The 25016-nt window shown below is 35.5% G+C and overlaps 1 protein-coding gene and 2 long non-coding RNA genes across 4 annotated transcripts; 2 read left to right on the top strand and 1 right to left on the bottom strand.

Annotated features, from left to right (window-relative positions):
- The first annotated feature begins 2246 nt into the window (after nucleotides 1–2246).
- Nucleotides 2247–5451, top strand: LOC140017094 (uncharacterized). Its single transcript, XR_011823410.1, has 2 exons — nucleotides 2247–2496; nucleotides 5257–5451. It is a non-coding gene; the product is annotated as an uncharacterized lncRNA (long non-coding RNA).
- Nucleotides 5452–8445: 2994 nt separating this feature from the next.
- Nucleotides 8446–11824, bottom strand: LOC113716764 (receptor-like protein kinase FERONIA). 2 transcript variants are annotated; one of them, XM_072070475.1, is made up of 2 exons: nucleotides 11367–11627; nucleotides 8446–11257 (listed from the first exon to the last, which is right to left on the bottom strand). In XM_072070475.1, exon 2 carries the CDS (start codon nucleotides 11131–11133, stop codon nucleotides 8647–8649), a length of 2487 nt encoding a protein of 828 aa, XP_071926576.1. In that variant the 5' UTR covers nucleotides 11134–11257; nucleotides 11367–11627; the 3' UTR covers nucleotides 8446–8646. The 2 variants fall into 2 exon arrangements, with proteins under 2 accessions (XP_071926576.1, XP_027097000.2); XM_027241199.2 differs by having other exon boundaries at nucleotides 8446–11824.
- Nucleotides 11825–12350: 526 nt separating this feature from the next.
- Nucleotides 12351–16512, top strand: LOC113716763 (uncharacterized). The gene is made up of 3 exons (XR_003454205.2): nucleotides 12351–12529; nucleotides 12634–12708; nucleotides 16257–16512. It is a non-coding gene; the product is annotated as an uncharacterized lncRNA (long non-coding RNA).
- Nucleotides 16513–25016: the final 8504 nt, after the last annotated feature.

Raw genomic sequence — 25016 nt, 5'->3', positions numbered from 1 at the left:
TCACTCAGATAAAGAATTAGATTGGGAAAGGATTCCCAATGGCCCTCCAACTCATTCACAGGTAAAGTTTTAGCCCTCCAATAATTAACAATAAAGATTTGGCTCTCGATCTAATAAAATAGTATATTCGAGACCCTTCTGTCAAATCCAGCGATTAAAATTAACAGAAAGCATCATCTCGTGAAATGCGCGACCAAATATCAAAGGTATTATAGTCTCTGAATGATTTACCAAGCACCTCCACCCCAGTGACCCCTCCACCACCCCACCACCTGTGTCACCACCACTGCTGCCGTTGCTCTTGCTTCAGCAATGGGACTAATCCAGCAGCAAACACTCTCCTGTGGTCCTCAAGACATAGGAGGAGGCCGAATATCGTGAGAAGTGCATTCTTTTTGCTACGATCTGTCCCATCCCTGAGGAGCTCCACTAGAGAAGGAATTGCATCTGGAATCTCCCCATTTAGTTGCCGGTATTCTTCAACTGAAGCAAGGTTAAAGAATGCACCAGCTGCAATCCTATTGCAAATACAGTTCAACAGCCAATAGAAAGAGAGAGAGAGAGAGAGAGAGAGAGAGAGAGAGAGAGAGAGAGAGAGAGAGAGAGAGAGAGAGAGAGAGAGAGAGAGAGAGAGAGAGAGAGAGAGAGAGAGAGAGAGAGAGGGAGGGACCGGAACAACATAGTGTTAAACCAAAACGATGGCAGATAGAGTATACCCGGCAGCCAATCCTGCTGCCAACGGCATCACTACCACCGCTGCAGTTGCAAACTCAACATTTCCACCCACCAAAGGCAAGCTCTATAATAACACCACGTGCCCTATCTACCGTCCCCAATCACTCAGCAAGCGTCACCACAACTGCAGCTGCTGCTGTTCCTGCTGCCTCTGGACAACCCTCTTCATCATCTTCATCCTTGTCCTCGTCGCCGTAGCCAGGGCCGTCTTCTGGGTTATCTACCGTGCCCATCGCTTCAACTTTAGCATCTCCCCCCTTCAACTGTCCCACTTCAACCTCACCTCCACCGGGGTCAACTCCAAATTCAACTTCACGCTCATTGCCCGCAACCCCAATAAGAAAATCAAGTTCTTTTACGATCCCATCAATGTTTTCGTACTCTCCGACGGGGTTGACATTGATGATGGATCTTTCCCAAGTTTTGACCATGGGACTAAGAATACTACCACTTTAAAAACTGTCATCTCCAGCTCAGGTCAAAGTTCCGTGAGAAAGAGACCATAATGCCCTTGATATTTGGTTGCCCGTGGCACGAGATGATGCTTCCCGTCAATTTTAACCTCTGAATTTGACAGAAGTGTCACAGAAAGAGTTGGAGGGCCATTGGGACTCTTTTCCCAATTAGATTCATCTGATGAGGACCCCAAATAAGAAATTGTTGGATCAGCCATGCCATGTTAGGTGCCACACTTTCTTTTTTAGAGACCCCGTCTTTATGAACACATTAAAAAAAATCAATAATCGAAGTTTATTTGATAAAAATAAAATTTGAAGTTTGAAATCTAAAGCCTTGAAATTTGAATTCATTAAATTGTTGAATTGTTGAATACTGAAATCCTAACATTTAAACATATTCTGCATTAAGTAATAAATGAACAATTTATAACTTATATTTTAGAGTAAGTTTTATGAGGAGCCGAATTTTTTTTTACTTATTTTTAATCTTATTTTAATGGCTTAATTAATTATTTATTCACCCGTTTTTTCCGAATAATTTATTTCAACCATTTTAAATCCATTTATATGGAATAAAGTCTCAATTATATTTTTAAAATGTCTCGTTAGTAAATTTAATTTGCTAGGGCTCGTTTAGTGAAAAATAACGAGTACACATTTTTCGAGACAATAATCGATCCGAGAGTATAATAATCTTGGAGATTTGAGGACTCATGTTTTATTTCTAAAATGGTTATTTTATAATTAATTATATTAGTAGTAGTTAATTATATAATCGTTATATGAATTTCCCGTAAACTTCACCTTATTGTGCGCGAATTGGAATTTCGCGTATATCGAGTTGGAATGGTTAAACGGAGACTTCAGAAATTTATACTAGACTACTAACAGTGAATAATTATAATGTTAAAGGAAGTACATTTGAGATTTAGTACACAAGTGAAACAAATCCGAGAGAAATCGGACCGGAAACGCGTGCGCGCGACACTAGTGGTAGTTTACTTTTCCCAAACTTTGGCCCCAAGTTTCCAAGCTTCTTTAAGAAGCTTTAGATATCAGATTTCACTCTCTCTCTCTCTCTTTTCACTCAAGGCTGGCTGAAACTCCAAGGAGGAAGAAGAAGAGAAACCTTTCCAATTTCACTTCCATTCTTGCACCAATTTTGCTCCAATCTTGCACTCAAAAACACCATCCAACTTCTAACTACTTGGAGATTCATCTTGACTTGGAGGAGGAGGTCTTCTAGCCGAGTTTCTTGGAGCTTTTGGTGACCCAAAATTTCTGATTTTTCATCATCTAAGAGGTATAACTATCCAATCTTTCATTCTTAGCTTTAAATGGATTCGATCTTGGCTATGAAGCTCGTAACTTCATTATTGATATTGTTATTTGGATTTAAATGGTTGGAGTGGGCTCTATGAAATCCCACCTTGATGATATAGGACTGATATAATGATGATAAGTGTTGTTTGTGTTAATTTTATGATAAACAAGATGAGATTAGTTGGAAAAGTGAAAGGAAAATCGAAGGAATTGCATGGAAAAAATCTGACCGAATCTGCCCTGTTTTTCTCGAAGCTTTGGCTCAAAATTTTGAGGCTCAAAATTTTGATACTCAAATGACCTTGAAACTGATATAGATATGTTGTATAGGATGTATGGAAAGTTTGCACCGAAAATCACTTGATTTGGTTGAGCAAAATGTGAGTTTTGGCAAAAACAAAACTGAAAAATCGCAGAGCAGTGGTCCTATGGCAGTAATTTTTGAATGAACATAACTCTCTGCTCAAACATTGAAATCAAGTGCTGTCTATGGAATTTAAAACTAGACATCTGTAGTTTTCTAATGATGTATCATGGACCTTCTAATTCAAATCGAGTCATCTGTAGTGATTGAGCAAAGTTTGCTGTCTTGTTTCACTGTCTAACCGAGGGAAAGCTACAAGCTGCAAATTGTGGCTCTATTTTCTCTCACTTGCCAACTGAATTTCAAAATGAGTTATTTTGATGAATTGTATAATTTTGAATCTAGTTTTCAACTCCACCAACCATTCCCAATTCCAATCTGTATTGAGTGAGTTATGGTCCAAGTCCTAAACTGCAGCAAATCTGGAAAACCCTCTTTTCATGCTGGCTGATTGGTTTGGTTACTTATGAGAGGTTTTATTTTGAGATTTTGATGTCAATCACCTATCAAATATATATTCGATGTTTCTCGGACTTTTTTTTTTCATAAATGAGCTAGATTTGAGTTGATTTCATTGGGCAAAATGTTTGAAAAGAAAAAGGAAGCAAGAAGGCAGATTAGCCTTGGGATATTTCTTGAACTTTAGTTGTTTTAATGACTGCCTTTCCATGGGAGTTTTTACGTGGAACTTAGTAGAAATGTTGTCCACCCATAGAAGATTTAGTGCACCAGGTTTGGTGTATTTCCAATGCCAAATCGATAGCCAAATGATACTTCAAAGATAGCCTTCCAAATCTGGAAAATGGACCTAATGGTCCTTATTTTTAACCAACTTTGAGCTATTATATCTTGGCGTTCAAAACGCCGATTCTAGTTCTGTTTATTGTGTTTGAAACCTTGATTGGAACTCTTATTGTGTTACAAATTTCAAAGGCTAGTTCACTTTTTATAAATTATGCCGAATTTTCAAAGATTGTCAAAAAACAAGACTGATTCTGCCTTGCTTGTTCAAAACTGAAACTTTAAGCTGGAAAATAAATGCTTTCTATTTAGAAACTTGGAAAAATGTTTTCTAGAAACTTTTAGTATCTTGGATTTGGTTTTCAACGGTATCAAATTTTTCATTTTTGGACCTACTGAGTGTAAGATATGATTTTTCTAAATTTGACGCACAAAGCTGAAATTTGCCAAATTCTTAAAAAATGAAATTTTGGAAGCTTGACTTCTTATTTTGATATTAATCTATCGTTTTGAACCCGATTTCGTGGAGGATATGAGTTTCCTCAGTAATTTTAAAATCCACACTTTTGAATATTAACTTTTGATAAAATAAAGCTCTTATAAAGACATTGACTTGAATTCTAAAGCAAGTGTGCATTCTTTCTTGTTTGATAAGGAATTTGTGAAATTGCGAGGGTGGTTATTGGTCACTTTTCTTCAGACGATCAAGAAGGTCTCGAAGAGAATCCCCAAGTGGATCATTGACGACTTTCTTTACTCATTTATTCTGAATTGAGTGTTCCATATAGGAGTACGTGACTTGAATAGTTTTACGACATGTTCACTCCATGGTCATTATGTGTTTTAACGGTTAAGTATTACCGATAATTGCTCCTATGAACTTTTTCACTGTTTTAAGGCGAATGTGTATTTTATCTCACTCGACCTACTAAAATGATAAATGTCTACTGATTAACCGTGAACTACTACCGTTTACCGTAATTACTTACCGTTAATCGATTTACTTGAGTACCTGTTTACTTGATTACTTGACTACTTGATTACCGTAAATTACATGTGCATATGAAACTATCGCATATTGCTTACGTGTTTAAGTGTTAAGTGTTACTGATAATTGTTCATATGAAATTGCTCATCGTTTTAAGGTGAGTGTGTATTTTATCTCACTCGACCTACAAAAATTATAAATTTTTAACGTTAACCGTGATTATTTACCGTTTACCGATTTACTTGCTTACTTGTGCATGTTGTAAACTCTAAACTGAATTGGGTCTTGCCCTTGGTTACTAATTTGCTAGAGCCAGGACTAGGCTCAGTCGGGTAGGTTGGAACCCTGGGCCACCATTTCGATATACTCGAGTATTACCACTGGAGGGATAAGGTGATGGTTAGACAAATCGAGGGGATCTGAAGTTATAAGGTGAAGTTGATCGAAATGGTTCCATTGGAACACCGTATCCTTCAATATGTGTTTATTTCTGTATAATGATAATTGTTTCATATTAATGTGCCAACGTGCAATCTTGAACCATACATGTGTTATGCTCAAAGTACTTGATTTATTAGAACTGCTAGAGTGTCTTGGAATCTCATTGGGCTGTGTAGCTCATTCCATGTTTTTGTTTTCCTTAACAGGATTCAAGATCGAAAGTGCCTGTGAATAGTATTAAGTTGTTTCCTTTTGGAAACTTTAAGTTGTATTATAACAGATGGTTGTAGACTTGTAGTATATACTCTTTTGAGTTGTATTAAATTTGAAAGCTAACTAATTGTAAGTATGAAGTGTTTTGGAGTACTTGAAATATATATATATTGAAATTATTTGAAGTATTTCTAGTTTTGAATTATAGATTGTAGTGAATCCCGGCGAGAGTTGGACAGGCGTTCTGCGGATATCTTAGGGTTCGCCCTAGGGAGAAGTGGGGGCGTCACAAGTTTTGTCTACACAATTCAGAACCACTTAATTAATTAAAATGTTCTTTTTTTTTTTGTTATGAAACATGTTTGAATATGTTAAGATAATATATTAAGTTTAAGTGTTGAAATGAGTTATCAAACAATGCCAAAGAAATAAATAGAATAGTAGATACAATAGTAGCAATTTGTGTATCTTAAATAGCAAATAACTAATTAATATCCCTATTCAATAGCCATTCATTTATGACATTTCAACTGAAAACATGCATATCCTCATGCAAAGTATTATGCTGAACTAGTGACAAGGGCACATTCTATGTGTGTACACATTTAAAATAAGTCCATTTATAGAGAGAAAGTTAATAAAGTTTTTGGTAGTTATTGAGGATTTATTTAGATATATGAATGAAAATAATTTGTTTTTTTATTTCTTTTTTTGATAAAATGTTATTGGCCATTATTACAAAATTAGAAGTTTTTTTAGACTTAAAAAATGGGAGATATATATATATATATATATGTGTGTGTGTGTGTGTGTGTGTGTTTATTTTTGGGAAATGGTAATACCATTTTGTCCTTTATTAATAGGATTTACAAAAAGTAACAGAAAAAATTTACACCAACCCTGTTCTCTCCTTATATATATATTGTATGTATGGATAATTGTTTGCGTATTTGTAGGATTGCTTCTTCTAAATATGTCAATTATCCAATCGCTACACAAAATCGTTGGTGAAATTTTTCCTTCAATAAATGCCTTTAAGTCTTGTTTGGAAAGCAATTTTTGGAAAGAAAATTTGTTATGTTTTTCTGAACACATTTTTCAATCATCTTTTTACTTCACATTTATCAAATCGTTATAGTAATTTTTCTACAAAAAATTCAGAAAAATGCAATCCAGATTATCATTTCATGTCCATTAATAACCTCAAGTGTTATTTTTTTCCCTTGAGAACTCAAAAATTGTTCCAATGTTGCCCATCTTATCAATATTTTCCTATGATGGCAAAGTCACACAATTTTACAAATTCTAAGGGCACATTTGCATCGAGTATAGATTTTATTTTTATGGGGTCAATTGTGTCCAAATATAAAATTCGACCAGAGTCCTTGAAGTTATCAAAGTACTAAGGACTTGTTTGGTTCATAGGATGATACAGGATTAGATTAATTATCCCGTGTTATCTCATGTTTGATTACATTTTATATATAGGATGACACATCTTACTTAACTGAATTAATCCCCTATTTATGGGATAAAATAATCAAATGGGGGAGGTGATATTAGTTATCCTAGGATAACTAACAAATAGGACGATCAAATTTTAGACTAATTAACTCTTACAAAAAATATAAATTTATACTCTTATAATTATATAACCCTACTCCCACATGATAATATAAAATGAATGGACTAATTTGCCCCAACTAATTAATTTTAAAGTTTTTGACCAATTTACTCCTACTACCAATATAACATATTTAGATTAATTTGCCCTTATGAGTGATACAAATTCATACTAACTATTATATAACCATAGTCTCACATAATAATATGATAATAAATGGACTAATTAGCCCCTTCCAATTATATTGAAATTTTTTTACTAATTTGCTCCTATTTATTATTTTAAAAATTTTGATTAATTTACCCCTATTAATTAATTTAAATTTTTTGACTAATTTGCCATACTAACATCATAATAGAAGGACTATATTGCCCTTGGACTAAATTATTCTTACTAAGCTTATTTTCTAAACCAAATTCTATATAAATATATAACCTTATCAATTGGCCTTTGCGAATGAGGATTTCAATAAACTCAAACTCGGTCCAAAGAAAAATCTTCTATATTAGATTGAGTTCAGCTCATTTAAAACTCTTAAATGGGTTAGGTTTTAATCGATTTAACCCTAACTTAGCAAAGCTCAACCCATTATTTAATTGAATTTCAAATTTAGGTTCAAAAACTTGGTCAAAAATGTATTTTTAAGAACTCGAATGGGTTGAGTTTGAGTGAATGCAAATTTTTATATATTAAAACACATGATTTACTTTATAATTCTAAAGTTTCAAACTACTCTATTTTAATAAAAGTTATAAATATGAAAATTTTTATTAAATTATTTTTTAATATTAAATTATTAATATTTTTAAAATATTAATTTATTTTATTAAAAAGAATTCTACAAATTAAGGGGTACTTTGGTCATTAAAATGGTAATCTTTTCTCATCCAGTTTCCAACCAAACATTGGATAAGATTATTTCCCAACATATCCTATCCAATTTATAACCAATCAAAACTAGATAACTTATATTATTTATCTGAAAATGACTCAATTTAGGATTAATAATTCGAGCATGAGTCATCATATCTTATATGGTCCGTGAACCAAACGAATCCTAAGCAATCAAAACCGTGCGATATTATACTTGTTGACTTCGCAAGAAAAAATATTTAAGAAAGCGTTTTTTTTAATGGGTACCCATATCCATTAGGTACTTTTATTTTATTAAGACATTTAAAATTCACCTAACCTATCATACATACACATACTAATAGTTATTACTTTCCCTTGCATTTAATACTTTTCCCATCTAATCTTACCAATCATTTCTTGTATTTATTTACTCTTCCTAATTTATCATACATCTCCAAAATATACTCCCTCATATTTACATACTTTCCTTAATTAATTTTACATTTTCAAAATATATTTTAACACCACAAATATATCTTAATGGTTGCACAATACAAAAAAAAAAAAAAAATGCACAAGGACATAGCACACTAGACTCCTAAGGCATGAATTATCACCTTCCCTTGCATTTAATAAATACTTTTCCCATCTAGTCTTACTAACCTTCTATCATATTTATTTACTTTTTTAAATCGATTTTACATTTTCAAAAACACTCCCAATATTTATTTACTTTCCTTAATTAATATTACATTTCCAAAAATATACTATCTTGGCATTACAAATAGGTTGCCCAATACAGACCAAAAAAAAAAAAAATAGCACAAGGACAAAGCACGCTAGACTCCCGAGACATGAATATCCCACGTCCATTTTTGGAGGTTTAATCTGTTGATTACAATCCTCACCTGCCGGTGGGATTCATGATCTCGGAGAAAACATTATCAGACTTTAACATGTCACTACTGGCCGTGAATGTCCCGGTCGTAATACTACGGCTCTTCATCAGGGCGGCAGAATCTTTCTCAACTCCCGAGTCTGAGAACACATCCTCATCATCCTCAGTCGTAGCTTGCTCATCTCTTCCCAACCCATGCATACGGAAAGCAAATGGACGTCGACCGCTCTTATTTTCAGCCGCCTCCTGAAGCTGCAACGCGAATTCGAGGCTCCAAACTACATCATTCATTCCGGGTCGTTCAATCCCCTGATCTTTCAAACAGTTGATCGCTGTTTCAGCAAAGCTCCTCAAACACTCAGGAGCAATCTCGCCCTTCATGTGAGGGTCTACAGTTTGGTGGATGATCCCTTTTGCGTAATACCTCTTGCCCCACTCCGCCAAATTCACCTGCTCCTTGGGCAAGTTGGGAATAATGGCTCCCCGCCCACACAGCACTTCGAGCAAAACCACCCCGAACGAGTACACGTCCGACTTCTCCGTCAACTGCTGTCTCTTGTAATACTCCGGATCTACGTAGCCGAAACTCCCCTTCACCTGCGTGCTGACATGGCTGTGGATTCCACCGCTGGGGCCTAGCTTGGACAGACCGAAATCCGAAACCTTAGCCACCCATTTCTCGTCCAGCAATATGTTGGTTGACTTGACGTCCCGGTGGATGATGCTGTGCTTGGCGCCGGTGTGGAGATAATGCAACCCTCTGGCTGCGCCGAGGCAAATCTGAAGCCGTTGCTTCCACGGGAGGGGTGGATTATCTGTTTTGTAGAGGTGGTCGCGGAGGGTGCCATTGGCCATGTAATCATAAACCAAGATCATCTCTCCCTTCTCGTCACAGTAACCTATCAGGGATACCAGATGAAGATGCCTTAGATTCGACAGCATCTCGATCTCGGTTCGAAATTCGCGGACCCCTTGACTTGACGAAGGATTTAATCGCTTAATAGCAACTGTGATTAGACTATTGTCGATGTACCCTTTGTACACGTTTCCGAATCCTCCGGTTCCGATCACAAAGTTAGCATCGAAGTTGGCCGTAGCAAAGATGATCTCCTCCAGGGAAAATCTCCGGCAAAGATCCAGCGGCAGTGACGAAGACCTCGATGCACTTGTTGCCTTTGATGACCTGGACGTGGTTGAAAGTTGGACCCCGGATGACTTTGAAGCACTTTTCTGGTCAAAATCTTTTACCCGTCTCCTTAGCCGCCGGGAAATCAAGAAACCGATGATCAAAACCAAGACAGCCCCTCCGACCACCCCTCCCACGATAGGAAAAAGTACCCGAGATTTTACACCTCTCCCCTTTTTCGGTGGCTTGCTGTTTGGCATCCGGGAATTGGGATCCGCCGGCGGATCAGGATTGGTCCCGGCAAGACTGCCGTCGCTGTTGTTCAATTTGAACAATTCTAAACCATTCAAGATTGCATCAGCATACTTCGGCTTGACGTCGAGATTTGGGTGCAGAGCAAGAAACAAGTCTTGCTTGCTCGGGCGACCATCCGGTGGGTGTGGAACGAGCACGACGTAGTCTCTGAAAACCGGGATTCCGGGGCCGCCGGTCCAAGCTATAATATCAGCCTCTTCCTCAGCTGTTTTGTTACTGATGAATATCCTGAACACCCGTTGGTTCTCTTGTGTAATCAAATCAGGGTTAATCTCGCAAAAATGCAACCTCAGGAGATAATCAAATCCAGAATCAACAGAGAACATCCAGCTCAAGTTGAAGCGGGTGCTAAAGTTGCCCATCGCCCTTGCGGTAGCATAAACTATCGCTGGCGCAGTGTAATTTGGGGTTTGCAGAGTGTAGTTGACAGCAATTTCATTATTGCTCAATGGATTCCCTTGATCTACGCTCCAGATGAATTTGTCATCGGGAACCCATCCTCGGAACATCCCACTATCAGCTAATGCAGAAACATCTTTTCCTCCGACGTTAAGCCTGTAAAGAGCTTCGAAGGCAGTGTCGTTCTGATCAAGCTCGAACTGAATGTTGGGATCATTCACGTTTTTGAGGGGATTATTGCCCATGTAGAGTCCGTCCGGGGTTGAAACAACTTCAATTCCATTAATGAACGCGTAGGACTGCGTAGAGGGCAAAAAGGTAACGTTGAGGAATTGATTCATAGCCTCAACATTAATGATGAATTCTTTAACGACGTAGGCAGGTGAGAATCCCCCGGCGGAAACTGTTAAAAATGCGCTAAAGTTGCTCAGAAGGGTGTAGTTATTAGCCATGACAGCGAAGAAAGATTCAGTTGCGTTGAAGTCGCTGGAGTAGGAGGCCGGGTAGAAGTAAAGGCGGACGAACTTTTTTCCGGGGGAGACAGGGAAGGTATAGGAGAAATTAGAACGAATGATACGGGCAGTTAAATAAGGGGCTCCGGAGACGGAAGAGTCTTGCTCGGTGGCTGTGACAGCTGATGATATATTCGCCATGTCGTTAGGGGAGAATTTTGAGCCGGCGTCGCCGTACCAGTTTCGGCCATCGGTTGAGGTTGCGTTTGAGGATGATCCGCAGTTGATCAGGATGTAATCTGTGGGGCTGTAAGGCGGAGTATCGCTGGAAGTGATGATGAACAAGAGATTGAAGAGAAAGGAGAGGTATACAAGAAGAGTAAACATTGGAGCAAAATTAAGAGGGTACCGCAAAACACAAAGATTACTCCTACATCGATGGAGGTGATCGGTTTAAAGCTGGTGTAGGATTAGCAGGATGAGGCGAGAGGAATTATTGGTCCTTGGAAAATGAAGTGAGGATGGCTCCGTCGTCACTGTAAACTCCTGCGTGGACTTGCCAAGTCGGAAAAGTCAAGTCTTTAGACTGATTCAAATTATACTATACTCCCATACTCCAAAGAATAATTTCTATAATTTTTTTTGGAGGCAGGTAAGGAAAGGGACAAATTCCTGCTTGAAATTATTTCTTGGAAGTTAGCAAAATAGAAAAAGATTCTCGGCTTTATGAGTCTATCACCCTGGTTGGCAGCCGGCTGCCATGAGAAAAGAGTCCAATAGAGAGCTGGGGGGACCATGGTAATTGTGGTCGAGTCTGTGAAGAGAAAGCTGTGGGGTACTTGAGAAAATTCTGTGGATACTAAGACATTAATTTCAATGAGAAGACTAGCAGCAGCAGCAGCAAGATTGCAACTTCATCTTTCAGTATCATTGCTGTACTAGCAGCGGATATGGACCGGTTAATTTGGAGCAACTCTGGCGGCCTTTCTATTAGAGCTTCAGTCATTTTGACTGTGTAATTGTAGTTCCTTCAGCTCAACCGATGTGAGTGGGGCAGTGCAGCAGTCATTTTAATTGCTGCTTTTGAGATCGCAAATAGATACTACTCTCTCCGTCCCACTTTGATAGTCCTGTATTTCTTTTTTATCTGTCCCAAATTACAGTCCACTTTTTAATTAAAAAATGTAATTGTATTTTTATTTTCCTAAAATACCCTTATTCAATACAAGTTGTTGTTGCTATAAATCTACCCCATTTAATGAGAGTTGATTCTTTTTTTACCATCAATTCAAGTTCCCATAAAGTTGTACTCTATTTAATGTGAGGGTATTTTAGGAAAATAGCAATTTAAATTTACTTTTTCAACAAAGTTAACTACTTTTTCTTAAACTGTGCGAAAAAAGAAACAGAACTATTAAAGTGGGACGGAGGAGTACTATTTTCTGGAGTTTTTGTGAAAAAATAGATTGTAACTATACGATACACATGAGGTAAAAAAAAGTGATTGAAAGACGCATTAACGCAAAGTGTAAAATTTTTTGGGAAGAAATGGGAATTCAAACAAGGCCGACTCTTGATTTTTGCTTCAACTCGAGCGGTGAATTTTGTTTACATTTATAATTGATTAGGCAGAGCATATGAGCGGCATATGCACATAGATTACTTGTTTCGGTCTTATCAATTTGTTAATCAATCAAGCAGGTAAGAAGTGCGAGTACGAGCTTGTCATGGAACGGATGCAGAAGATCCGGGAAGCCGAAGCCCAACAAAAACAAGGTAATTATTTTTTAGTTTTTTCTTTGAGTTCTATTTTGGATGATTTTACCTGGGATTTTTTTGGAGGCTTTTTGACATTTTTCTGGGTTTCAAGTTTTATTTGGTTTAATCTTAGGGAAAGTACATAAAATTTTGTTTTCTTGGGTGACGGTTGAATAGGTTTTGTTAAGTGGGTTTGCTTTAGTTTTTTAAATTGACAGTCTTTAGGATTTATAATCTCTATGTTTTGACAGTCTTAAGGTTATCTCTGAATGGGGTTTTTTGTCATTGATATGTAATTTTTGGTTGAAGTGCTTGCAATTTATGAGCTAATGACTCGTATAATAGACAATTTAATGACAGTTTTGGTCTGCTATTGAGAATTACTCGCTTCATCCCAAAAATTTATTGCACTTCGGGAATTGTAATTTTTATGAAGAGTGGATAGAATTTGAAAATTGAAGAGCTTTAAGTGTTGTATTAAGACATAAAGAATCGTGGAGCCAATATGTTTGTCCAATCGCAGATATGATTGCCAACTAGCGCGTGCATCAGAACACTTGATGGCTTTAGTTTCTAAATGCCAACTAGCGCGTACTACAAAAGAAGTTGTCTTAGTTTCGTTGGTAATAATCTGTGGGCTCATGAAAAGACACATGCATTGGACTTTTAGGGAGTGTTTGAACGGTAAATGGAGGAATTGAATGCAACTGTGTTAGCCAATTTTTGTAAGTTACAAATAGGAAAATATGACAGTGCCAATGGAACAGAGGGAGTATTAGTCAAGGATTTTTCTTGTTTTAGTTTTGTAATTGGTTATTTACGTTTTCTTCAATCGAATGTGGTTTAATTCAAGTTTATGAGTTTCTCAGTGAATTTCTGTATCTGTCAAGACTCAAGAGTGTTGCATTGCTCATTTATGTGGTTCTTTGTGATAAAGCTTATATCCTTCTTTTGTACCTCACTTTTGTTGGTTGGAGATTTGCTTCAGTTGGTAGGCAAAGAATAGTGCCACTTTGGAGACAATGTTTATGAACTTGTTTTAGGATGTATTTGCTCGGTTGCAGCTCAGACATACTCAGCGAGAGAACTTTTTAGTTCCTTTGCTTTGTGTGGATCTGTGTTTAGCTTTTTGATACCTTTGAATGTTCATTGATATTACGTCTAACTCCCAAAGTTGTTTCTAGATGTGCTAATTATAATGGCCTGATTAGTTTTCTGTTGTCAACTGAACAAATTTTGATAATTTTGTACCTCAGAAGTATTGAAGCTAATCATTCTGTTGTAATGGAGAAATGGAAAAGATTGCAAATGTAGTGCCTTTGTACTAGATAATAAATGTTCACCTGCAGTACATCAGGTTTCTGTCTAGGTATTTTCATTTGTACCTGATGTTTACCAAATTCTGTCAAAGCATCAGTCTGAACCTTATGAAATCATCAAGCTAAATGGATGGCTTCTTTTTTTACTAAGAGCAGTTGTGTTTCGTGACTGCTTTTTAGTTGTATTAAGTGAGTAGACTATGTGATGTGTGACAAACTGGCTATAAGTGCAACTGCTCGCATGAAGAAAAAACCATGGGATTTGGGGTGCTTTAGTAGTTGGTTCTGGTCAATACCACCAAGATTTGCCCAGTTACAGCTTTCATTGCTTGTATGAGCCTCATTTTTCACTTGATACTGGGCAAAAGGACTTGAAAAAAAAAAAGAAATAGGAAATTATCCATGTAGTGGAGCTAAGCCGGAAAACAATTGTGGCCTATTGAGGTTTGTAGCCAAAAGCTCTCTTCCAAGGGGCATGTAGAGATACATTGTATCCCCAGCTAGGAAAGAATCTGATTAAACAGCTTTTCCAGAGAAAAGATAGCTGAGGATAATACTCACATTTAACAATAAGCTGTAGTCCTGGGAATCTGGGCTTTTATTGAGTTTGAACTACAGTTGAATGGGAAGTATGCTTGAGTTAGGGGCAGACAGAGATATAGGCAAATAACAGTTGTTGAGTATTATAGTTTCTGATATCTTTTCCTTTCGAGGTTGGAACAAAGTTCAATTCTTAACAGTTGCTTATTAGCAACTTTCATTGCATAGTGTTTTCGCAGCTCTCATTCTGTGATTGAAGTCTGAAACCCTACTGGCTAACTGCTGGTAACAAAACTGCTGTGAGTGCAAGTTGGCATGTTACTGGTTTGGTATCTATACTTGCATTGAAGAATGATACTCAAGCCTATTAGAAGTGGTTTTTCTGATGACATTACTCGGCAAAGCTGTAGCTGGATTTTATCATTCTTGTCATCAGTAACTTCAAACACGATTATAATCTTGAAACTGTTTTTGTAGGAGTTTGCTTTCTGTTCTCTTAAAACCAAAGTTTTTGTGGGGCTTGGCTGTAGATATAAATAATGTGTGTTGAGATGAGGGGTATATTTGGTTCCTAACACACATTAACTTTTTCATGACCAGTTCCATGGAATGGAAAGTTGATTCTAATGTGCCAGGTAGAAAGGAAGAGAGAAGTGAGCTTTATTAAGTGATTGAAATTTCCAGCTATCACTCTCAGTCTCTCACCATCTATCTTTCTTGGAAGCCTGAGCAATGCAAAAGATTTTCCAAGACATAGTCATCAAGTTATGTATAATTTTGTCAGGGTGAAAGCCATTGTTGCCATAATGGGTATAAGCTTGTCAAACTGGTGACACTAACAGATTAGCTACCTGAAAATCACCTTTCCACCTATGTTACTCCGGCTCTTTGTTGTACCCCAATGTACCCGTGTCGACATAACTTGACACTGGTACTGGTCTCTTTTTTGTCAGTGGATGTTGATGGTGAAGGGGGACGAGAGAGGTAAAGTGAAGTGGAAAACTTTAGGACTTTCATGTTAGAGAGAAAGAAGACCTATCTAGAATTCTGAATTTCCCTTGTATAAATGAAATCTAACAAGCTCCCAAGGAAAATTGCCCTGCTCGTATATAAGTAAACAACAATCGATGTACATAATTTGTATATTTCCTAGAATGTCCATCATACCTAAGTACCAGTATCCGACTCTTTAGAAGTGCCCCTTTATCCTGTTTTTAGATGATTAAAGAACTAGACACTTAGACACATACCCATATCTGACCCTCATGCCCGAGCCCGAGTAACATAGTTTTCCACTCTGTTACAGCAAATTGCATTTGTTTTAGTGTTAAACAATTGCTGCGTTTAGGATGACAAATTTCGTCTTTAATTGTCATGTAGCAGGAACTTGTTCACCATAGAGCATATAAATACACATTTGGAGGCCTGAAGTCTTTTTCTTGTGGAAGTTCTTGGACCAGGAAAAGGAAAATGGATTTACTGGTCTGATTTATGTTGGAGATAATGGTTGAGAACCCTACTTTATTCCAAACGAGAAGAAGATTGTATGTAGAGTAGTGGTGATACTATGTGCAGAGCAGCATTGAGAAGTGGAAAACCAGTTTCTAGTTGTTCTACTATTTATTGTGGTGACATTTTTCTTCTCTTTTTTTGTTTATCTTTTTCATTTCAACGTATCTAATGATGTTTGTTCAATGTTCTTAACAGGTTGCTGAAGCTGCTGAGATTGTGTCATTATTAGTCCATCAAATTCTGTTTGAAACTCTTCTATGTAATGCTACCTGGAGCTAGCCTATCCTGTTCTGGCATTTTGTTTTTCTATTAAGCATCTTGTGGACACAGCTTTTGGTTTATTCGGAGGCCGTCTCAGTATCTCACAGATTACTGAATTATGTGTTTATAATGCAAATCTCATGGACTGGTTTTAAAAGATCAGATGCCAAATGAACCTTTTCTTGTGAAATTTTGGCAACCAGACTCAAATCTTGTGTCATAATTGTCTATCCATGTTTCTGACCCCTGAAGCAGTGCCAAACTCCCTGCAGATTCTTTGAACCTATAAATAGAGCATATGTCAGACCAAGTAAATGAATCAATGGAGGGATTGTTCTGCTATTTCCTGGTATCCCAGTAACCATAAATACAAAGTGTGAAAGTGAATGTGAATTCTCATATCCCAGCCAAAATTTAGATTACATGAATATAGCTGCGGAGTCATATCCTTGTTCTGTATGCTTAACCACTACTATATTTTTAAGGATAAAATTACCTATTATCCCCTTCCCCGTGGTGTGGTATGGTATTTTACCATGCAACCCCCTTATGATCAAAAAATTTATATATAATTTTCTCATAGTTTAGGTTGAAGTGTTACTATTAGTTTTTTGGGCAAATTCCACTTTACCCCCCTGTGATTTAGCGTTTTTTCACATAACCCCTCTATGGTTTCAAAAGCTATACATAACCCCCTTATGGTTTGGATTAAAGTGTCAAAGTAACGAAAATAGTCACTCGTAACGGCGTCATCTAAAATGTCAAAAATACCCTTATGTAAGGCTGAAATTTATGTATTAACCAAGGGGGGTTATGTGTATATTTTGAAAATCATAAGGGGGTTATATGGTAAAGTATTAAACCATAAGGGGGTTATATGGTAAAATATAAAAATCATAGGGGGTTAATGTATCATGTATTTATAAGGGTAATTTCGACATTTTTAGAAGTTCCGTTACGAGGGACTATTTCCGTTACTTTGACACTTTAATCCAAACCATGAGGGGGTTATGTATAGCTTTTGAAACCATAGGGGGGTTATGTAAAAAAAGGGTAAACCACAGGGGGGTAAAATATAATTTATCCTAGTTTTTTTGTTAAAATTAATGATCAATAATAAAATATCAAAGTCAACTAATAAATTGACAGTTCATCCTTTTACTTTTTTTTTCCCTTTTTTCCTTTTCTTTCTCTCACTCTCTCTCTCTTTTTTTGGGGAAGAGAATAGATGATTTTGAAAATCTATACTTTAACCTATAAAATCTTAATTTTCTCCAAATACCAAAGAGATGAAAGGGAAATAAAAAAATAAATAAGAAACCAAAAAGATGGAATAGGAACATAAAATAAATAAATAAGAAACAAAAAATATCAAACCTTTTTTGACCACAAATATCATTATATGTTTTTAAACCAAAATTTTAATGATATTTTCTAGTTCTTATTATCTATTTTTTATTTTAATTTCTTCTTTTTTTATGTTTAGACGAAAAAAAGAAGTAATGAAAGAGTAAATTTATCTTTTTATTAGTTTAAATTTGTTTTTTATTATTGGCTGTTTGTTTGGACAAAAAACTAATAGTGACACATTAACCCAAATCATGAGAAGAGTATATATAAATTTTTAAGTCATAGGGAAGTTATGTCATAAAACACCAAACCACGGAAGTAAAAGGTAATTTATCCTATTCTTAATGCAAACACGTTGCTGAATGCCAACTTCCATAGCCTAGTAATATCACAATCTGTCACCTTCAATATGGCTTTCTTTTTCTTTTTCTTTTTCAATAAAAAATGACTAAAACACATGGTATATTAATGGGGGTTGGACCTTTTCTTTCTCTGAATGCAACAAAGAATCTAGGTTGTATGTAGTCTTTCAAAATGTTCTATTGTTAACTATAGACATAAATTTTTCAATTAATTGAGTTAACTAAGTTTTTCTTTTTGCCAAACAATAATAGCTTTGTATTTCAAACACAAGGGATTACAAGGATGGAGCAATTGCTCCTACTTCATTTCTGGCTAAGTTGATTAACCAGGGAGGGAAAGAATCCCTTTAACAGACTTCCTTAACCAGGTTTATGGCTAATTTTGCTAAATGATGACTAATATAGTTACCTTCCCTCTTGATAAAGGAAAGATGTCATTTATTGAAACTTTGTATAAAACTAAATATGTCCTCAACTATTGTTCCTATCACAAGATCAAGTGTACCACTCTCTGCAATCCTGTCCACCATATTTGTGCAATCTGATTGGACTATAACTTTCCCCCAACCTTCCTAATTGCCCTTCGTCAATGCAGTTCTGATTGCAACGCTTCTTCAATCTCAACCTTACTGTTCTTGCTTTCATTTCCAGCTTAAGTGCATACTACTTCTCCATGTTCATTCCTTGTTACAATTCCCCAACCAGCCTTCTCTTGTTTCTTATCCAAAGTTGCATCAATGTTTAACATAATGAAACCATTTGTAGGTGGTTTCCACTTGACCTCAACCTCAGAATTCTCCTTATCTTTCCATGTTTCCCCATCTTCCCCTCTTTGCACTACTCTATTCTTGCCATTCTTGCACTGCTTTGCTTGCCATTGTTCTTGGACATTTCCTTTCCTTCTTGAGCTGAAAGCGGTTTCTAGATTTTCATATCTGCCACAAAATGTCTACTGTCAGTATAATTGTGTGTTTTATTCGTTGGTATTTGATCTTAATTTTGGTCATTTATTGTGCAAGACACTGGATTTCTGCTCAGATTTGGTATTTGTGTTATTGGCAGACGAGTGGTGTTAAAAGTGACAAGAAGAGGCAAATTTCAGAAGACTAGACATTCTATAGCTTGCCCACGCCAAATAATACAGAGTTGCGTGAAAAAGACGGACCACGGGTCCTATCCGTGGAACTACCGCCTTTCTTTGGGAACAAATTCTGAACTTGCGGGAATAAGAAAACAAAGTCAAAGACGACTTTTGGCAGCAATTCAAGGAGGGAAATAAGGAAGCAATTCGTTTGAGAAACAACCTCTAATTCGGCTAGCTAGAGGACGGCGGCGGAGCTTTAAAAGAAAACAGGAATAGACTAGGGCTGGGTCTTTTAGCTTGGAAACTTTTGTCTTTCTTTTCTTCTTCCTAACATTAGTCAAAGATTCATGGCTTTTTCCTCTTCCATCAACTAAATTCTATTCCATTGAAAGCCTTCAATTGCTTTGTGATTATGCGGCAAGGCTAAATCCTTTTATCTAGTTGAGGAATAATCAAGACTCGGAGCACGAATAATTTTTTGACTAATTTGCTCCTATTTATTATTTTAAAATTTTGACTAATTTACCCCTATTAATTAATTTAAAATTTTTGACTAATTTGCCATACTAACATCATAATAGAAGGACTATATTGCCCTTGGACTAAATTATCCTTACTAAGCTTATTTTCTAAACCAAATTCTATATAAATATATAACCTTATCAATTGGCCTTTGTGAATGAGGACTTCAATAAACTCAAACTCGGTCCAAAGAAAAATCTTCTATATTAGATTGAGTTCGCTCATTTAAAACTCTTAAATGGGTTAGGTTTTAATCGATTTAACCCTACCTTAGCAAAGCTCAGCCCATTATTTAATTGAATTTCAAATTTAGATTCAAAAACTTGGTCAAAAATGTATTTTTAAGAACCCGAATGGGTTGAGTTTGAGTGAATGTAAATTTTTATATATTAAAATGCATGATTTACTTTATAATTCTAAAGTTTCAAACTACTCTATTTTAATAAAAGTTATAAATATGAAATTTTTTATTAAATTACTTTTTTAATAATAAATTATTAATATTTTAAAAATATTAAATTATTTTATTAAAAAGAATTCTACAAATTAAGGGGTACTTTGGTCATTAAAATGGTAATCTTTTCTCATCTAATTTCCAACCAAACACGGGATAAGATTATTTCCCAACATATCCTGTCCAATTTATAACCAATCAAACACTAGATAACTTATATTATTTATTTGAAAATGACTCAATTCAGGATTAATAATTCGAGCATGAGTCATCCCATTTTATTTGGTCCGTGAACCAAACGAATCCTAAGTGATCAAAACCGCGCCATATTATACTTATTGACTTCGCAAGAAAAAATATTTAAGAAAGGGTTTTTTGTTATAAAACTAATAAAATAAGCTACTATAATATCAAGTGAAATATTGGAGAAAGAAGTAGAGAAATGGAGAGTGATATTCTTGTATTCCAACAAAATACAAAAGTGCTCCCAAAGGGTGTTAATGTACCTCTATATATAGGTATTACAAGATCAAAGATACATAAATCATATTAAACACCCACTACTACAATAATATGAAGAAACTTATAAAACGGTTTTTCCACTACATGAATAGATTTATGGATTGTAACTTCTATACATAATGTAACCATAAAATCATGAATTAATTCCCTTGGGAATACAAAGGGACATCCATATTTTTTTTGTTATTTCATAACACTCCCCCTTGGATGTCCATTACACAAAAAATATGCCTCGTTAAAACCTTATTAGGAAAAAATCCAGTGGAACCAAAAACCCTAGTGAAGAAAAAAGAGTACATTATTCTTGTGTAATAATTTCTCCCCCTGATGCAAACGTCATTTGAGATCTTTTAATTGTCGCATTCCAATACTCTTCATCAATTTCTCAAATGTCGCAGTTGGTAATGTCTTGATAAATAAATCTGTCAAATTATTATCTGATCGGATTTGTTGCACATTAATTTCACCATTCTTTTACAAATTATGAGTAAAAAAGAATTTTGGTGAAATGTGTTCTGTCCTATCTCCTTTCAATTGAGCAATACAAGTTGCATTATCTTCATATAATGTAGTTGGAGGATTTTCTTTTTCGGAGAATAACTCACAACTCTTTCGAATATAGTGGGTCATTGATCTTAACCAAACACATTCTCGACTGACTTCATGAATTACTATTATTTCAGCATGATTCGATGAAGTGGCGGTTAGTGATTGCTTTGTAGATCGCCAAGAAATGGCTGTGCCTCTATATGTAAATAAATAACTAGTCTGAGATCTTGTTTTATGCGGGTTAGATAAATTCCCAGCATCAGTATAACCAACCAATTCAGGTTTGAATTTATTTGAATAAAATAAATCAAAATCAATTGTTCCTTGGAGATAGCGAAAAATATGTGTAATACTATTCCAATGTCGTCTTGTGGGTGAGGAACTAAATCTTGCTAATAAATTCACTGCAAATGATATATCAGGTGTTGTACAATTAGCAAGATACATTAGTACACCAATTGCACTGAGATATGGTACTTCAGGACCAAGTATCTCTTCATTTTTCTCTCGTGATCTAAAAGGATTCTTATTAGGATCTAATGATCTGACGATCATTGGGGTACTTAATCTATGTGCTTTATCCATATAAAATCGTTTTAATACCTTTTGGGTATAAGCAGTTTGGTGAACAAAAATTTCACCTTTCAAATGCTCAATTTGTAAATCAAGCCAGAATTTTGTCTGTCCAAAATTTTTTATCTCAAATTCTTTTATCAAATATTCAACACTATTTTGAATCTCTTCAGGAGTTCCAATTAAATTTAAATCATCAACATATACCGCAATTATCACAAAATTTGATCCATTTTTCTTGATAAAAACACATGGACATATTAGATCATTGGTATAACCTTCTTTAGTTAGACATTCATTGAGGCGGTTATACTACATACGTCCAGATTGTTTGAACCCATACAAAGACCTTTGTAATTTAATAGAATAAATATCTTTAGGAGTTGATTTGCATACTTCAGGCATGTTGAATCCTTCAGGGATTCTCATATAAATATCATTTTCAAAATTTTCATATAAATATGCAGTAACAACGTCTATTAGACGCATATCTAATTTTTTATGTACTGCAAAACTCATAAGATATCTAAATGTGATAGCATCCACTACAGGTGAATACGTTTCATTATAATCAAATCCAAACCTTTGTGAAAATTCTTGGACTACAAGTCTTGCTTTATACTTCATAATTTTATTTTTCTCATTTCTTTTTCTCACAAATACTCATTTATATCCTACTGGCTTTACACCTTCAGGTGTTTGGAATACAGGTCCAAAAACTTTCCTTTTAGCCAGTGAGTCCAATTCAGATTGGATCGCATCTTTTCATTTTGGCCAATCATTTCTACGTCGACATTCATCAACCGATTTAGGCTCATAATCCTCATCCTCTGCCATAATATCAAGTGCTATGTTATATGCAAAAATATTATCAATAATTATTTCTTTTCGGTTCCAACTTTTTCTTAAAGTGACAAAATTTATTGAGTTTTCTATAATTTCATTTTCTTCAAGAATTGGTTCTTTAGGAGCGACCTCTTCAGGATGTTGAATTTTGTCACTAATTATTGATTCATCTACTTCTCTTTTTTTTTTCAAGAATTTTTATCTTTGAAACCAAGAGGTCTCCCACGCTTTAGGCGTGCTTTAGACTTATTAGCACTTGTAATTTGACCTTCAGGGATATCGATTTTAATCGGAGCATTTTCAGCAAGAATATGTGATTTAATAACTCTTCTGGAGTCATTAAATGCATCCGGTAATTGATTTGTAATTTTTTTACAAATGTATAAACTTTTGAACTTTTAATTCACATTCTTTAGTACGAGAATCAAGAAAATTCAATGATATTTTCCAAGTGATTTCCTTTTTCGGTTGATTTTTATTTCCCCCTAATGTCGGAAAATGTGATTCATCAAAATGGCAATCTGCAAACCTCGCAGTAAATAAATCACCTGTTAATGGTTCCATATATTTAATGATTGAAGGTGATTCATATCCGACATATATCCCTAATCTTCTTTGGGGGCCCAATTTACTACGTTGGGGTGGTGCAATTGGAACATATACCGCACAACCAAATATTCGTAAATGAAAAATATTGGGTTCATAACCAAAAGTTAATTGTAGGGAAGAATAAGTATGATAACTTGTTGGCCTAAGTCTCACAAGTGTTGCTGCATGTAAAATAGTATGTCCCCAAGCAGATGAAGGAAGTTTTAGATATCATCAACAATGGTCTAGCGATTAATTGTAACCGTTTAATGAATGATTCAGTTAGGCCATTTTGTGTGTGAACATAAGTTACAGGATGTTTAACAGTTATTCCAATAGACATACAATAATCGTCAAAAGCATGTGACGAATATTCACCAGCATTATCTAGACGAATTTTCTTTATTGGGTAATCTGGAAATTGTGCTCGCAATTTAATTATTTGAACAAGTGATAGGTTGCAATTTATCTATTTATTTTATTATTAATTTCCCCTAATACCTGACCTGATGTGGATTAATTAGTAGATTCTATTTACTTTTCGTAATTTGCACTTATTTCAGGGAGTAGAACGAAAATATGATGACAGGTGCACATTTGGTAGAAAAAGAGTCCCGATGATAGAGATTGACCCAGGGATATTTTTGGAAAAGAAGATGTTACGTCCATTTTGGTAAATTTCGCAAGGGAATGACGGCTGGAAGGGCTTCATTCTGCTGAGGTGCCGCGGGGAATTAGGAGAAAAAAAAGAGAAGGAAGAGAGCAGGGGCTGGAGAGCCGCACTTTTTGACTTTTTCCTCCGAGCCTTTTGTAAGCATTCTCCACGGCTGGGAGAAAGACAATGAGTTTGTTTGGACAAAGATAATTTGGTTTGCAAAATTTATTCTCACAAATCCCAATCACCTTTTTATCTCACATACATCATATCACAAAAAGTGCTACAGTAAATATCTCAAATAAATCATCCAAATAAACTCTTATCCAAACAAACTCAATGAGGACTAGCTTAGCATTTCATTAGCTACTTCCTTTAGAATTCCTTTTTGCTTGTTCTCACGCATGTCAGGAGAATTGGAGGCTATCTACTTTGACTTTTCCTCCTTGTACCTTTTGAGTAGCTTTGCTCTACGGATGCTAGAAACAATTAAGAGACTCAATTGTTACCTGTAACTTTCATTCGCCTTTCATATTTCTTGTTTGCTATGCTTATGGTTATTTAATTAATTGATTGTCTTGGATCCAGATAATTAATTGATTTGGTAACCTACTGTCAATTAAGACATTAAATCCGTAATTGTTTAATTGTCCTGAAATAGTGACAACTGGCACGATTAGATTCGTGTCAGGGGGATACGCGGGCTAATCTAAAATAACCCTGGTAGTGCGTTATTTGATTAGAATAGGGCTCCTCTAATACGTAAGGCAATTGGAGAATTAAATCTTACGGGCGTACCTATAATTATTCCTTAATTAGAGCAGTGATTAACGGGCGTACCTTAATCATCGACACAGTAAGGAGGGGTTGACTGCTATCGCTTGTTTGGTAATTATAACCTATTTATTGATAAACAATTGGGATTGCCTTTGTTTCGATGATCAATTAGGTGAACCATTGCTAAAGTCATTTCTTGGCTAGACTTTTAATTAATATTACCTTAATTTTGGTGAATTGCCATTTGACTTTTAGTTGCCTACTTTATTTTATTTTTAAGTGCTTCCTTGTTTTAATTGATTTGGGTCTTTAATTATTGTTACTCTGAGTTCAGTGAATTATTGTTTAATTTCTAGTCAGTTATTTATTTTCATTTTTATTTTCTTATTTGAATTTATTTGATTGTTATCAT

The sequence above is a fragment of the Coffea arabica genome, chromosome 11c (genome assembly GCF_036785885.1).
Source record: "Coffea arabica cultivar ET-39 chromosome 11c, Coffea Arabica ET-39 HiFi, whole genome shotgun sequence".
Classification (NCBI taxonomy): Eukaryota; Viridiplantae; Streptophyta; class Magnoliopsida; order Gentianales; family Rubiaceae; genus Coffea; species Coffea arabica.
This window is presented reverse-complemented; position numbering and strand designations above follow the sequence as displayed.

Coding starts and splice junctions, on each gene's coding strand:
- LOC113716764 (XM_027241199.2), bottom strand. CDS start 11,319: ATGTTTACTCTTCTTGTATACCTCTCCTTTCTCTTCAATCTCTTGTTC.